The sequence below is a fragment of the Piliocolobus tephrosceles genome, chromosome X (assembly GCF_002776525.5).
Source record: "Piliocolobus tephrosceles isolate RC106 chromosome X, ASM277652v3, whole genome shotgun sequence".
In the NCBI taxonomy this organism is placed as follows: Eukaryota; Metazoa; Chordata; class Mammalia; order Primates; family Cercopithecidae; genus Piliocolobus; species Piliocolobus tephrosceles.
Window position 1 is genome coordinate 87,673,660 of NC_045455.1, and position 16,240 is coordinate 87,689,899.

Here is a 16,240-nt window from a genome sequence, read left to right on the forward strand (position 1 = left end):
ACCAAGGTGGAAGGAATCCCTGTCTCCCAGATTTATTCATGACTAAGCATTGGCAACCCCACTATTCATGAATTCAACGATAACTTTAGGTATTCAGAACACAGACATTAACCAGAAATGAAGTGATACTAGCCTCAGCCAAAAGATAACATAAAGCTCATGTACCTTATTCACAGGAAACAATTCAAGTCTTTGACTCAAAGCCTTTTTCTCATTAAAAAAAAAAAGAGGTACTAGATGTATTTGTGTTCTTAGCTCTCTGCAGATTAGGAGGAAGAGGAGAAAGGGAGTTTAAGAGGAAAGAGGAGATAAGAATTATAAAAGTTCTAAATCGAGCAGTCATTCTCAAAATGAAGTCCCAGGACAAGTAGCAGCATCAGCAACACCTGGGAACACATAAGAAAAGCAAATCTTCCCTGGCTCACCCAGAGCTACTAAATCAGAAACTCTGGGGATGGGACCATGCAAATGGGACCATGCAAATCAGAAACTCTAGGTGATTCTGGTAAACTGAAATTTGAGAATCACTGTCATAAACAGCACAACAGAGTTACCAATAAAAACAAAAAAATAAAGTAAGCTTGCCAGATTATGGCCATTCAAGGCACTACTTTCAGGCACTTTAAGAGATTCAGAAGCAAGAGAAAGACCTTACCTTCAAAAAGTTATAATCTAATTCATTGGAGCAGAAGACCAGTGGCAAGAATAACAAATCTAAGTAATTACATAACTTGAAATAAACTGCTCTATAAACTTGGATATGTAAAGGGTATCAGTGTATTATGGTTCAACACAATTACTGAGGCACATATAGTTGAACAAGAGTCATCAAAAAATAAGATTATATTTTGTTTTAAGCCAGAGAGTGCTATGGAAAAATTTGTGAAAATATAAAGTTCTGACAATTAAAACAGTAAGCTTCTGATATCCAAAAAATTCAAGTATGCTGGAAAGATTCATTTTCCCTGACGCTAGATAAATCAGTTATTGCAGCTGCTTTGGTGATATTTTTAAAGTCACTACAAAAGACGCAAATGAGAAAATATCCCAAATGTATATTCATGAAATAACCAGGATCAACTGTTGAAACTTCTGCTTCTCAGGGAGGCTGGGAAATGCAGCCAAGCTGCTTAAAATAAAATTTAAGTCCAGATTTTAGTCAAAAGTCATCATAGGAAAAACTTTCAGGCTTGGCTCATCCCATCTTCCCATTTCTTGCTCCTTCATGCTCTTTGCCCTTCCTTTCTAGCTCACTTGAGAGATGCTGAGAAGTTCTTGACCTGTGTCCCTTATAAGCTATGTGAAGAGCATCCTAGTCACTTGAATCCTGCCTTGGGAGTGTTACAAAAGCAAGAAATACATTTTTGTCATATTGAGCCATGTCATTACATTTTGGACCTATGTGTTTCGGCAGTTTAACTTACACCACCTCACGCACAGTGCGCAGTAAGATTTTAACCTATTTTAACTATGGCTTAGAGAGCAGCTGGTGAATACACTGATACCTTTTACATCAATATCAATTAACATCAATAGGATGTTAATATATTTAATCTTAATGTTAATTTATTGTTTACTGATGTTAATTTTACTATTTTCTCAAAGGTACCCCCACCAAATGACTATTAGTTATTAGTTACTACGTACAGGAATACCACACTAAAATCTAGACAACTACATGTAAAATATATGAAAGTACTTATGAAATCGTAAGAAAACATCTTATTTCAGACATATCAATATGTAAGAGATTCGTGACTGAAAAATTTAGAACTAAACATTATTACTATAATAAACATGCAATCCACATCTAGGTTATTGCAGACATTTATGAGCAGGATTTACATGCCTATGTGCTTTGGGGACTTGAAAAAGGCCACATCTTGAGAAGCCTGAGAAGCTCTTGACTTGTGTCCCTTATAAGCTATGTGAAGAACATCCTAGCCAACCTCTCCTTTCACGAAGACCCTACCTACATGCCCCACTCTAGAGTAACTACATCTGAAAGGCAGTTAAGAATAAGAAAAAGACGAATTTCATGGTCAAGCTGAGAAGAATCAAAGGATAATTTAAGAAACAGAAGGGGCTACAACCATCTGATTCATTCCTATAGAATTAGAGGACGACTCCTAACTAGAAATGTAACACACAGAACAGTAAATTTATTCACACAAACACTGTTTTCTCCTCCGAATAGGCACATTGCTCTGGGTATCACAGAGCTAAAAGGTTAAAGAAAAAACAATCCCTGGTGCTCTCAACCTACTTGACTAAAGAAGGAGGTGGAAGGAAGATGGACATTTAACTCTCCACATTCAGCTATTAATCAGATCAGAAATATTCTTGGGCATTTATTTATACCTGTCCTTTCTGCTTCTCAGTTCATCCAGAACCAATACAACACTCTGATTCACCCCAGAACCTAATCTTATATTGCTGAAACAAAACTCCCCTCATCTCCACCTATGAAACAAAGGGAGCCATGGGAAGATTTTCTACTTACACAGAATATGTCAAGAAGTCTATATGCCTTCTAAAATCTTTCTTAAGTCTAGTACAAATGTTATCCTTCCCTTTTTACTACTTCTCATCACTGTTCATTTCTGTCTCTGTTTACTGTCCTCTATGCTTCTACAGATTTCCACGTCTCGAAAAAACAGAATTTTAGATCAGTAAGACTTAAAATCATCTACTATTACCTTCTTATAGAACTGAAGACTCTAAAACACAGAAACCAAGCGGTACACTGAAAATCACACAATTGCTTCAGTAGAACCGGTACCATGTTCTAAAGGCAATCGAGTCACAATACACTGAAAGCAGTCCAAGAGCAGCAAGAGACTGCTGCAGCTGTAGATCACTGGATCGGTAACTCATAGTTAAAGGGAATCCCTACCCACTCCCATCCAGCCCCTACCCCCTAATTATGGGACAGAACATCCAATTCAATGAGATTTAAACAGGAAGCTCACAATAGGAACTCTTATACCTATCAGGACCCATTAACCAGGGATTCCACAACCAGTAGAAGATTATCTACTGGTAGCTATTTAAGCCTTACCTGACAGGTCTCCAAGTCAGCTGCAGCAGCCACATCCCTCTCTGCGCCATAAACGTCTCGCCTCAGTTTCCTGAAATTCCCAACTGAGAAGGGAATATAGCCAGCAGGCACTCCCAACCCTGTTATGATTCTACAGCTCTACTGTTAGTAACTTTCCCAGGGACATCACAATCTGTGTTCTTACACATGCATACACAGAGGAGCTTCCTTCTAGGATGAGCTCCTCACTACAGGGCAATTAAAAGGTCCACTTCACAAAAACTTTGAGATCCCTGATCTTAATCATAAAATAGTTACTTTACTTGTTTTTTTAATGTAGAAAGTAATCTCCAAACTAAAGAACTTGGAAAGATTTGAATGAATCTGCTGAATATACCTGAAAAACAAAGTAGTTACAAAGAGTGGAAACATGCAATGTAAAAATACAAATACTTTAATTGGTTATAAGAATGCTTCAGCATCTCAAAACACACAGTGACTCTAGCTTTGATGCTGTCAAACTTTGTCAACAGGCACATTTCTGTTCCTCATTTGACTATTCACCTGCATATTCTTGAATATTTGCAGTTTTTAGAAGTTCTTCAAAGATGTTTATTAATTAAAATTCACTGTACTTAAGAGATACCTAACAATTACAAAAGTATTTTCCAAGACAAAAATGAAGCCTTATCTATTGAGTAAGCATTTATTAAGCACCATTTATACCTAAATTTGTACTAGATGAGAAATGGTATGGTCCCTTCTTCTTAAGCAATTTGTGAGATGTTTAGGAAATCTAATTAATATTTAAAACAATTAGAAGGATACTTTAATGCCAAACTGCCATTATTGATATTAAGTACAAAACTAATTTAAAGAATTCAATTTAGACAGAAATATCAAATTAATTTGAGCTATAATTATTTGACTATCCCACAGAATCCATTTAACAGTAGACTTCTGAGAAACAATTACAAGGAAAATCTGTTATGTTATGTTGTTATGTTATGTTAATTAAAACTGATATTTAAGAACTACATAAATATGGTTATAATTTTATTTTTAATAATTGTATCACTTAGTAAACACAAAGTAATCTAAAGCAATAGCTTATAGAGTTTTTGTGCCTTGAAACACTTAATGTAGAGCCCTAAAACACATAATGAAATTTAAAATCTGAGCTTAGATATTTACCATCTTTGAGACCATAGATTCATCATGTTTTCGCAAAAAAAAGAACAGTTTCCAAAGAGTTTCCTATTTTTCCAATGGTACACTCCTTAGCTGGATATCAAAGTAGTAATATAGCTAGGTAGACATACCTGTGGATTTTATTTTACCCACACTAGTGTTCCATTCCTTATGACTTACAAGAGTTCACAATTTTGGACCTATACAATTCGCTGAATTGAGTAACACTTCTCCCCAGTGCCTGATGCCATCTTGTCTCTTACAAATAAATCAGTTATATGGACACACATAGAACCAGTCTGAAAAATAAAATAACTAAAAGCACTATCATATAGGAAAAATTTGTTTTCCCATTCAATAAAAAAGGAGAGGACTAGGACAAGTGGCTGGAAGATAGACAAGACAGACTTTGGTTTAGCAGAAGACTGAGTTTTCTTTTATATTCAAATCGTTAAAATGTATACTGGCTGGCTGCCTTGGTTAGTTAATGAATTCCTTATATTACTGTTAAGTGACTAAGCAGAGACTAGATGACAATCTGTCAGAAATGCCACCTCTAGACTGGCACAAGGCTGGACAATGTAAATCCCAAAGGTTTCCACTTAGATTGATAACCAATATCATGTTATTGCCTAATCCAACTACTATGTAATTTAAATATATAAAACCTCCATTTCCTCATCTATGATATGAAATCATGGAATTTTATTTTTTAGCACAGAACTTTAAAACTGAAAATGATCTGCTTGTCCCAACCCTTCAACATTATGAACAAATACCCACTTTCAGTCTACAGCATTCATAAGTTTTGATATTTCTGAACAAGAATGACAAACATTAATTTCCCCTTTTTCTTTCCCTTCCCTTTCTCCCTCACATATTTCTCAAGCTAAAAATGTTTTTTTTAAAAGAGGGTATTAGCCAATTTTACCCACCAATTTGGCACCATAACCTCAGGAATATATAAGAAATGACTGTTCAGTATTTTTTAAAAACTGGATCTAAGAACATAATTTTCTTCGGATTTATTTTCCCAAAAACCTAAAATAAACTTGGTAATAAATGAATACAATTATTTAATAATGCTAATTTTGGTATAATAATTAAATGATTCTCCCCATATCAATTATATGAGTTTGCCTTAATAATATGCAACAAAAGCTGAGTGGGGTGGCTCACCCCTATAATTCTAGCACTTTGAAAGGTTGAAGAGAAAGGATCACTTGAGGTTAGTTTGAGACCAGCCTGGAAAACAAAGTGAGAACTCGTCTCTACAAAAAAACTTTAAAAAGAGTATTTTTAACTGGCATGTTGTCTGTAGTCCCAGCTACTCAGGAGTTTGAGGTGGGAGAACTGCTTGAGCCAGAGCTGGAGGCTGCAGTGAGCTAAGGCCATGCCACTGCATTCCAGGATGGACGACAGAGTGAGATCCTCTCTCTAAAGTAATAATAATTTACAAGAAAACGTATCTAATGATTAAAAAATAAACCTGCACTATTTTCATCTTGAAGGAATGAATATTGAAAAATGCTGAAAGTCACCGTGACTCGTTTTCTCATTTATAAATCAGTGATGACATCTGCAAATACAAGAACTCATCTCTGCCCCTCCCAAGGGCCCACACATAATAATTAAGCAGAAGGAGAGACGTTCAATTCCTGAGACACAACTGTGCACTAAACCACCAAATTATACACAAGAACACTACACAGAAATGTGTGCTGTTCCTACTGCACTTAAGTCACTTTCAAACACACTGTGGCACTGCAAATTTGTTAACACTGAGGTAATTAAATCTAAAGTACACGAAGACTTAGTTAACTATGTCTACTATTAAAAATACTTGGGAAAAAAAAAATTCTGATGAAAAAGAACATTGGGCAATTAGTTCTCATGATAAAATTACTTTTCGGCCGGGCACGGTGGTTCACGCTTGTAACCCCAGCACTTTGGGAGGCCGAGGCGGGTGGATCACGAGGTTAGGAGATGGAGACCACCCTGGCTAACATGGTGAAACCCCACCTCTACTAAAAATACAAAAAATTAGCCGGACGCGGTGACGGGTGCCTATAGTCCCAGCTACTCTGGAGGCTGAGGCAGGAGAGTAGCGTGAACCGGGAGGCGGAGCTTGCAGTGAGCCAAGATGGCGCCACTGCACTCCAGCCTGGGGACAGAGCGAGACTCCGTCTCAAAAAAAAAAAAGGCTTTTCATGACACAAAAATGAAAGTATAAACTATTATTTCATATACTAAACACATTCATAATTTGGTTTCCAGAGATCTAGTCAAAAAAAACCCTCTGCCTAAGCAAGAGCTAGTAGAAAAATATCTTTAGGCTGTTACTTGAAAGTACTCTTACTATATAACACTCTGGAAATTAGTCTTGTTTAAGTTGTGTTACATCAGTGATTCTCTGGGAGGTGGAGGTTGCAACGAGCAGAGATAGCACCACTGCACTCCAGCCTGGGCAACAAGAGCAAAACTCCATCTCAAAAACAAAAAACAAAACAACAAAAAAAACCGTAGTTCTTAACTTTTGGAAGGCTATGAACCTCAGGATAATAAAAGCTGTTGCCAGAGAAAAATGCATATTTAAAAATAAAAATATGCATAATTGTAGGGATTCTCAAAGACAATGAAGCCCAAGTGCCATATATTTAGTATCATTAAAACAACTACCTTCACAAAAGACACTTAGAAATGCAGCTATTGTTCATAGGTTCAATGTGCATAACAAAACTGTATCTCTAAATCCTTGATTCCTTAAATTAAAAAAGAATAAAATGGGTGTGTATACAATTTGATAGAAACAGATGCCACATATTTTAATGTCTTTTAAACCTAATCAGCTGTGATTAAATTCAAATATTTGTATAAAGTTTTATTTCTTACATTGAGACATATACCAAAAATATGATTTATTTTTTCTTAAGTCATCAAAACAAATTTTAAAAAAGCAATGTCATCACATAATGGGGCCTATCATGGGGAGGGGGGAGGGGGGAGGGATTGCATTGGGGAGTTATACCTGATATAAATGATGAATTGATGGGTGCTGATGAGTTGATGGGTGCAGCACACCAACATGGCACATGTATACATATGTAACAAACCTGCACGTTATGCACATGTACCCTAGAACTTAAAGTATAATAATAAAAAAAAAAAAGCAATGTGATTCACTCAGGGTCTCCTTTGTGCCAGGCATTATGCCTTTGTTCCTCATAATTTGAGGAAATGCACTCTTAATATCCACTCAACTTGGCTCAAATATTAGGCCAAAATAAATTGGCCTAAAAATTCTGACAAATATATTTGGTCAAAAATATATTTAGAGACGTACTTTCCCATACATAATGAAATGACGTTACCCTAGTTTACATAAGTGTCAAAGTATTTAAGGTTTCATATTTTATAGTAATTTGATACTTTCAAGGGCAATAGTTTTGGGGATAGAAATTTTGAAAGAAAATTAAAAACTTGTAACTAAAATTAATGAGTTACACCTATAATAGACAGTAAGCATTAAAAATAAACTAAATCACGTTTACTAACGTAGGTAAATAAACTCTGTATTTATTCTATAACCTTACAATCCTTCCTTAAACAAAATAACATTTGTAGGTAAGAAATGATGGCAGACACTAAGAGTACAATGGTTTTTCCGAAACGCAGACTCAAAGTTTTTTTCTTTGCTCATCTCCAGAGTGTTAAGCCAATAACCAAACAGAAAAAATAATTAATGCAAAATCATTCATCATTGTTAAAAACATTTTAACTGACTTGTCATGTGAACGGAGAGCACTTTTAAAATAATAGTTATTAGAATTCAAGAATACATTTCATATGATATAATGACCTATTTCCAATGGTTCCAGGGAGTGATTACTTTCATTGTTAAGAGGAGCTAGAATAACCATTTAATGCTAGGACTATGTAGAAGAATATAGTTTTTCAGCTAATTTAACTTTTAAGTTAATTAATTTCACCCTAAGTTTCAACTGTGAGGTCCAAACGGGACCAATGAATATACCTACCTCCAAATAAGCTTATACCTATACCATAAGCATTAATGGATTTTTTTAAATTGAGTGTTTTTAAATTTAAAATTCCCTTTAATATTTTTAACTCCTTCAATTGAAAAGGCTAATTTTTTTCTGAATGGCATGTCTAAATTAGTCTTATGAAATAAGTTAACAAAATGTTTATTTCTGATACGAGGAAGGAAGCATTGTTAGACCAAAATAAATTGGCATGTAATTAAGAAGGCCCAAGTTTTCTGATTGCTGTATGGATCCCATTATTGCGGGTGCTTTGGAAAGAGACATATAAAGTTGAATTACAACACTGCTCAGAAGTCTAGACAATGTCTAAGAAATTTTAAAATGTGTAGCTCACTTGTAGATTATGCTCATGTAAACAATGTGAACACACCTCAGTGAAAGAAAAATCATAGTAGTACATTACTTACAAAAAAATTTTTAGGCTACCAGAGATATTCAATTCTGACACTGCTTTCTAGGGAAGAAAGGAAAATGCTTACAAATTTAACTGAACCTGAAAAAAAACCAAAGTAGAAGAAAAGGTAAGGGAACAAGTTGGGGGAGGGGAGTTGGAAGGGAGGCAGGTAGTAAGACAGAAAGAATGGTGGGGAAATAAGGCGCTGACAAAATCCTTAGCAACACAAGGTTATTAAGTCTGAGTACACTGATACTTTAATGCTAAAACAGATGCTCTACTCCCCTTTATCTTTATCTTCTCCCATTTTTCGTCCCAAAGAGGTCCTTGAATTAGATACATCAGTATTTAAATCAAAGATTTACTTACTAATTGGATTAAGCCCTGGAGGCAGTACCAGTTCTCAGCTGATCTAGATACATCCTTTGGCTTTTAGTGGGTATATATATTTCATTTTGTTTCTGTTTTATTTTTTAATGTTCAAGACCAAGTGCTGATTTTCCTGTATAGGTTCTAGAAGCATAATTTGTGTGTGCAACTCAAACATTTGACAAACATAAGATACCAATCTGCTCAGGACTTACTATTAATATGATTGTGCACATCACCTTGCTTTCCAAATCAAGGTATACAGCAGTGGGGATAAGTGATGTTAATTTAAAAATTTTAAATATTTTTATATTAAAATAAACATTATGGAGTAGTAGATGCAAAAATCTGCATGAATTCTTAAGATAAAAACAAAGACTGCGAGGAATCATAGATTTCTCAAAGGGTGGCACTGAACTATGCCTTCAGGAATTCTGGAGTACAAGCACATTGCTCAGATTCTTCTGTCATTATCGATACACTTGGCAGAAGATGACTAAAAAGTGTTTTCTCTACTGCAATGATCCCTTATGTGGTATGTTTTTTTTCCTACTACTGTTTATAATACTTTACCCATTTAAAATTACTAGTATAGCATTTATAATCAAACATCTGAAAGGGAATACCATCTAAAGATGTCGGATTATTTAAGTTATTTTTTAGAAATTTAATACAAAAGGCATATGTAGATACAAAAGGCATACGTAGATCTAAGGCATATGTACATAAATATTCCCGTTATTTCTGATGCCTTTATAAGTTTGGGTGAAACAGCACAAAGTTTCAAAAATAGAGAAATACAAAAACATAATTATTTTCCTAAATAACCATTTTCCCCTTTAAATTTTTTTGTGAGTTTTATATAAAAAAATTCTTATTTGTAATTTCATTCATATTTAAATTTTGCTTTAAAATTCTCAACTACACATTTGGCCTATGGTACCAAAAACTAGAACATAAAGCTCATAATTTGTTCAAGTGTGAATCATTCAAGTATACAATTTCAGTTCTGATAAATTAATAGTAAATGGTGCTTACAGATTTGGTATCTGGAACTCACTGGAAATAGTTACTCAACTTACCTGGTGCTAATCCAGCAGTAGCAGGGCTTCCCATGGATGGGTGAGAGAAAACTTGAGAGAAGGCAGACATATTTGACTGGGACACGTTACTCAGCCTGGAGGATGATCCTCCTTTAGGAATAAACTCGCTTGCGGTAGGATTTGGTGTCTATTTAAAAATCAAATATAGTAAGTTAACACACTTTAAGCCAAAAAAAGACATTGAATCTACTAGGCATTATTCCACAGTGCTTTATTTACTAAGTAAAATATATTCTTGAAAGGATTAACAAGTGTTTTAGGTTCCATATTTTGGTGTGTCATAACTAAATTTCTTAAAGGAAATTTGATCATCAAATTTGAAGATTTTAATCATTTCATTTGCAGAATTTTAACCTCAGTAATGTGTAAAATTTGTCTTTATTATCAAGCATGCATCATTACCAAACTACTGTTTTAGAGAACCGGGAGGTTGAGATTACCTCAAAACTGAGCAACAAGTTTCAAGTTTAGTATCTTAAAACCACTTCTACCAAGATAAAGGTCAAAACTGCTTTCTTCCAATATTAATCACTTTCTTTTTTGTAGTTACTTCAAACATTTCCCTAATAATATGGTATCATGTATTTAAGTAACAAAGTAAAGGTTAGAAAAACATTTAAAAACAAGGCAAATATGGGAGGAATCAAGATATAAGAAAAACTAAAGTGATCCTAATGCCCATGCAATACCATGTGTGACTTGTTACACTGAAAAATATTTGGCTATGAGATTACATGGAAAACATCTTTTCACAGTGGTACTATGCTACAACTCTTTATATATTCAAGTGGCATGGTATTTTAGCTTTAAGAAATACTAGAACATATGAGACTATACGTAAGATTCATAAAAAGTCTACATATTATCCACATTAAATTTCCACAGAAGGCAGAAAGAACAACTTCCCTGTTTAATATGAATGAGTTAAGAGTTCAAAATACTGCCAAGTTAGAGTTCAAAATACTAGATCTGGAAGGTAACAAGTCACCAAGCTAACCCAAATGTAAACTCCAAAACGAGTATTATCAGCTATGTGCCAGCTAAAGCTAAATAAAAAGTGATAAAATATAGAACAAATGCTAAATCTGGGCTTAATTAAAATATACTAGAACTATAGAATCAATCTTTTACTGCCACATCTAAGGCACCAATTTCTGAAAAAGTAAAATCAGGCCTGAGGCTATATTTTCCAAAGGGGAAAAAATCCTCTTTTGTGACTTAAATGTATTTTTTAAAAATTTCCAATTGTAACATTCCCCAAAATAGTGGTATGTTCTCTAAACGGATGGCCAATTCCTTGATTTCTGGAGGAGAAAACAAGCCACTGCATTTTACTAATGTAGTACCTTCCTAGTTATAAGCGAACAAATAGCTACCAACAGAATGAAAAGTATGACAGGGCCAGTATGTCCCAGTTAAACCTAAATCTTTGAAGTTGAGGGTCAAGATAAAAGCCATTGATATCGTGATAAAAGAGTCCAAAATGGCTAGAGACATGGACTTTGGGATTACGTAAGATTACTAGGAGACACCAAAATTACATAAGGAAAATAATACACAATATGAATATGTTTAGTATGTTCCTGAGAAACAGGTATTACCCAGTTTCTATTTCACATATATCCTATAATTACAGTAAATAACAGACCGATTTCAAAAATGAGTTTCTCTAGCCTTATTATTTTGAAAGCCTATTTTTATTATGTTTGCGACCCTGTAAAGGGGAAAAAGGAGGGGGAGGTCCATCCTACCTTTCATAAATTACAAAGGACCTCCAAATATGTATGAGTGGAAGTTATTAAAATTAACCTAACTATTAAGATTTACACACAGAACTGTAACTTCTACAGATTCAATAACCACGGATGCCGAAATCTACCCAACAATGAATTTGAATTAAGAACTGAAAAGGATGACCTAAAACCCTACTTGTTTTCTTGATTTAGTATTCCTTGATTTGGTGGTTTGAGAGTTTGTTTCGTTCAACTGTGAGCACTTGAGATTAAAGATAAAATAATTTAAATGGCAGAAAAATAATTATGTAAGATTCAGGTACAACGGCACACACAAAAAATCTTTGATAATATAAATTAACTGTAGCCAGATCAGAGAATGATCGGATACATTTAAAGTACAAATCAGAAATTGACCTTACCTAGAATACTTTTTCATGATAAAAATCTTTAAAATAAGATGCAACAATAAAGATACATTCTTAAAACCTCTTTAGTATTACTGGTTTAAAATATAAATCTTTTTTTAAAACTATAAAATCTATTAAAAATAGCATAGGTATATATTTTTAACATGTTAAGAATAATTTTTTGAAAGATAAGGCTAAACAGGTAACTAAAACAAGTACCACATTAAAATGAAATACCTGTTCAAAAAAGAACCTATTTCTTTCAGGTTTAGGAGGCAAAGGTTTTATTTAGGATTAGAAGACATAAGGACTTGAGTTATATAAATTATTTGACTAACTTCAACAACAATAAGGAGTTTGGGATAAATAAGAAAAACAGAAATAAAAACATTAAAGTTTTACTATGCCTGCCCTATGTTTGAATAATCCTTTCCTAAAGACATAGATATAATATTAAATTTTTGGTTTCTGTAAATAGACAGATATGCACTCATTTATATTCATAATTAAAACCCTAATTTACATTTATACTTTAAATAGTTCTAAGTGGACATTTTAAAAACTTAATGTTCATTTAATAGTCTTAGATTTTCATACACTCAAATTTACCCCACAATTTTCTTTTCTTTTCTTTTTTTTTTTTTTTGACATGGAGTCTCACTCTGTCGCCAGGCTGGAGTGCAGTGGCGCAATCTTGGCTCACTGCAACCTCCACCTCCCAGGTTCAAGTGATTCTCCTGCCTCAGTCACCCTAGTAGCTGGGATTACAGGTGTGCATCACCAAGCCTGGCTAATTTTTGTATTTTTGGTAGAGGCGGTGTTTCATCATGTTGGCCAAGCTGGTCTCAAACTCCTGGCCCCAAGTGATCTGCCCACCTCAGCCTCCCAAAGTGCTGAGATTACAGGTGTAAACCACTGTGCCCGGCCTGCCCCCCAGTTTTCATGTCAAAAACAACCAAGTGCTTCTCATATAGTGAGTTCTCCAAAATGACATTATCCCCCAACTTTCGAAAATGATCCCTACCGCTACCCTCTATACCCACATATAATTAATCAAGAATCCTGACCGTTAACTTAAATGTTGTTGTAATTATTATTATTATTTTTTTTTTTGAGACAGAGTTTTACTCTGTCACCCAGGCTGGAGTGCAGCGGCATGATCTCGGCTCACTGCAACTTCTGCCCCCCAGGTTCAAGCGATTCTCCTGCCTCGGCCTCCAGAGTAGCTAGGATTACAGGCGCCCACCACAGCATCTGGCTGATTTTTGTGTTTTTAGTGGAGACGGGGTTTCACCATGTTGGCTGGGCTGGTCTCGAACTCCTGGGCTCAAGAGATCCACTCGCCTCGGCCTCCCAAAGTGCTGGGATTACAGGGGTAAGCCACCACACCTGGCCTAAACTTTCTCTTTTTTTAAATTAGATGGAAAGACAAGAAGTTTCTGTTGAATAATAACAGAACACAAGATATGTAACATTTCATTGCATATATGGCTCAAAAAGGCCCATAAGAAAAAAATAGTTGTCATACAATGATGGGTTGAATAACTCAGAAACTACTATTATTCCTGAATACTGGTCAGGGTTATTTTAATCACATAGCAAACTCATAAAACTATTGGACAGCTCAGCTTGCTTTACCTGTCTTAAAGGCTTTGTAAATTGGTATCAGTAATCTTTCTATCCCCTGAATGAAAACCTAACCTGGTGACTTTTTCTTTTATTTAAGATATGATTGACATGTAATACACTGTACATACTTAAAACTTTAGCAACTCCTGACACAGGTATACAACCTTGAAACCATTACCCAAATCAATATAAGGACTATATACATCATACTAAAGTCTGCACAGGCCTCTTCTAAACCCCTCCCTCCTTTCCACCCCTCTCTGCTCTCTGTTCCCAAGTCTCCAGGAAACCACTGATGAGCTTTTTGTCACTATGAATTAGTCTCCATTTAAACATTTTTCACATAAATGGGTCATACATATATATGTGTTTTTTACCTGGCTTGTTTTGTTCTCGCTGAACTTTGTTTTAATAGGTCTCAAAATTCTGTGACATAATTTCGGTCAAGTTGTTTCCATTAAAATGTAGTGATTTAAAAAACTAGTAACTTAAAACAACCACATGCAAAAAAAAAAAAGAAAGAAAAGAAAAAAACAAAAATGAACTAGTTCACAAAACATTCTCCTTTCCTTCTGAAGGTTTTAAGATGCACTGTTATCTTTAATCAGTCTTTTACAATTAAATGGCCAATTGAAACTAACAGTCCTGAGACCATTCTTCCACCACTGATTAAGACTAGAGTGGCAAGTATTAGGGATAATACTCATTTAGCCTTCTGAGATTTCTGGGCAAACTTGGTGACCTTGCCAGCTCCAGCAGCCTTCTTGTCCACTCCTTTGATGACACCCACAGCAACTGTCTGTCTCACATCTCCAACACCAAAACGACTCAGAGGAGGATGGTCTGAGAAGCTCTCAACACACATGAGTTTGCCAGGAACCATATCAACAATGGCAGCATCACCAGACTTCAAGAATTTAGGGCCTTCTTCCAGCTTCTTACCAGAGCGGCAATCAATCTTTACCTCCAGCTCAGCAAACCTGCATGCAACCTGAGCTGAGTGGCAATTCAGTACAAGGGCATAGCCAACACTGATTTGGGATGGTTCAGCGTGGATGGTTCAGAATAATCGACTGAGCAGTGAGGTCAATTGCCTTCATTCGTGGGTCATTTCTGCTGTCAGCAGCAACACTGCCACAACAAACATCTGTGACTGACACATTCTTAACACTGAAGCCCACAATGTCTCCAAGAAGAGCTTCACTCAAAGCTCCATGGTGCATTTCAACAGACTTCAGTTGTAACGTTGACTGGAGCAAAGGCGACCACCACAATGGGTTTGAGAACACCAATCTCCACTCGGCCCACAGACACAGTACCAATACCACCAATTCTGTAGACATCCTGGAGAGGCAGGCGCAAGGACTCGTTAGTTGGACAAGCTAGTGGAAGGATGCAGTCCAGAGCCTCAAGCAGTATGGTTCCCCTAGCACTGCCATCTTTACGGGTGACTTTCCATTTGAACCAAGGCATGTTAGCACTTGGCTCCAGCATGCTGTCATAATTCCAGCCAGCAACTGGCACAAATGCTGCTGTGTCAGGATTGTAGCCAATTTTCTTAATGTAAGTGCTGACTTCCTTAATGATTTCCTCATCTCTCTTCTGGCTGTAAGGTGGCTCAGTGGAATCCATTTTGTTAACACCAACAATTAGTTGTTTCACACCCAGTGTGTAAGCCAGAAGGGCATGGTCACCAGCCTGCCCATTCTTGGAGATACTAGCTTCAATTTCACCAACACCAGCAGCAATAATCAGTACAGCACAGTCAGCCTGAGATGTCCCAGGAATCATGTTTTTGATGAAGTCTGTGTCCGGGGCCATCAATGATAGAACTTGTTGGTCTCAAATTTCTACAGGGAGATATCAATAGTGAGACCACGTTCATGCTCAGCTTTCAGTTTATCCAAGACCCAGGAATACTTGAAGGAGCCCTTTCCCACCTCAGCAGCCTCCTTTTCCAAATTTTCAATGATTCTTTTGTTAATCCCACCACACTTGTAGATCAGATGGCCAGAAGTGGTGGACTTGCCTTGAATCTATGTGTCCAGTGAAGACAATGTTGATAAAAGTCTCTTCCCATTCTGGCTTTTAGGGGTAGTTTTCACGACACCTGTGTTCTGGTGGCAAACCCGTTGCAAAAAAACTGACTGGCTTCTTTCACTCAGCATAAAGACTCACCCATGTCACTGCATCTATCAAGACTTCATGTGTATTGCTTACGAGTATTCAACATTATCAATATACTATAATTTGTTTATCCTTTCATCCATTAGATACTGAGATTGTTTCTAGGTTTTGGTTATTACA

General features: G+C 35.8%; 1 protein-coding gene across 6 annotated transcripts in view; it reads right to left on the reverse strand.

Moving 5' to 3' along the window:
* The window catches only part of PAN3 (poly(A) specific ribonuclease subunit PAN3), a 163,061-nt gene that overhangs the window by 65,992 nt on the left and 80,829 nt on the right, over positions 1–16,240 (reverse strand). For all 6 annotated transcript variants that reach the window (XR_002730987.3, XR_002730986.3, XM_023208744.3 and 3 more), the window contains one exon: positions 10,141–10,288. Coding sequence is in view for 4 of the 6 variants with exons in the window: in XM_023208744.3 (XP_023064512.1) it covers positions 10,141–10,288 (148 nt within the window). In the remaining 2 variants the exon portion in view is untranslated. The remainder of the gene's footprint in view (positions 1–10,140; positions 10,289–16,240) is intronic.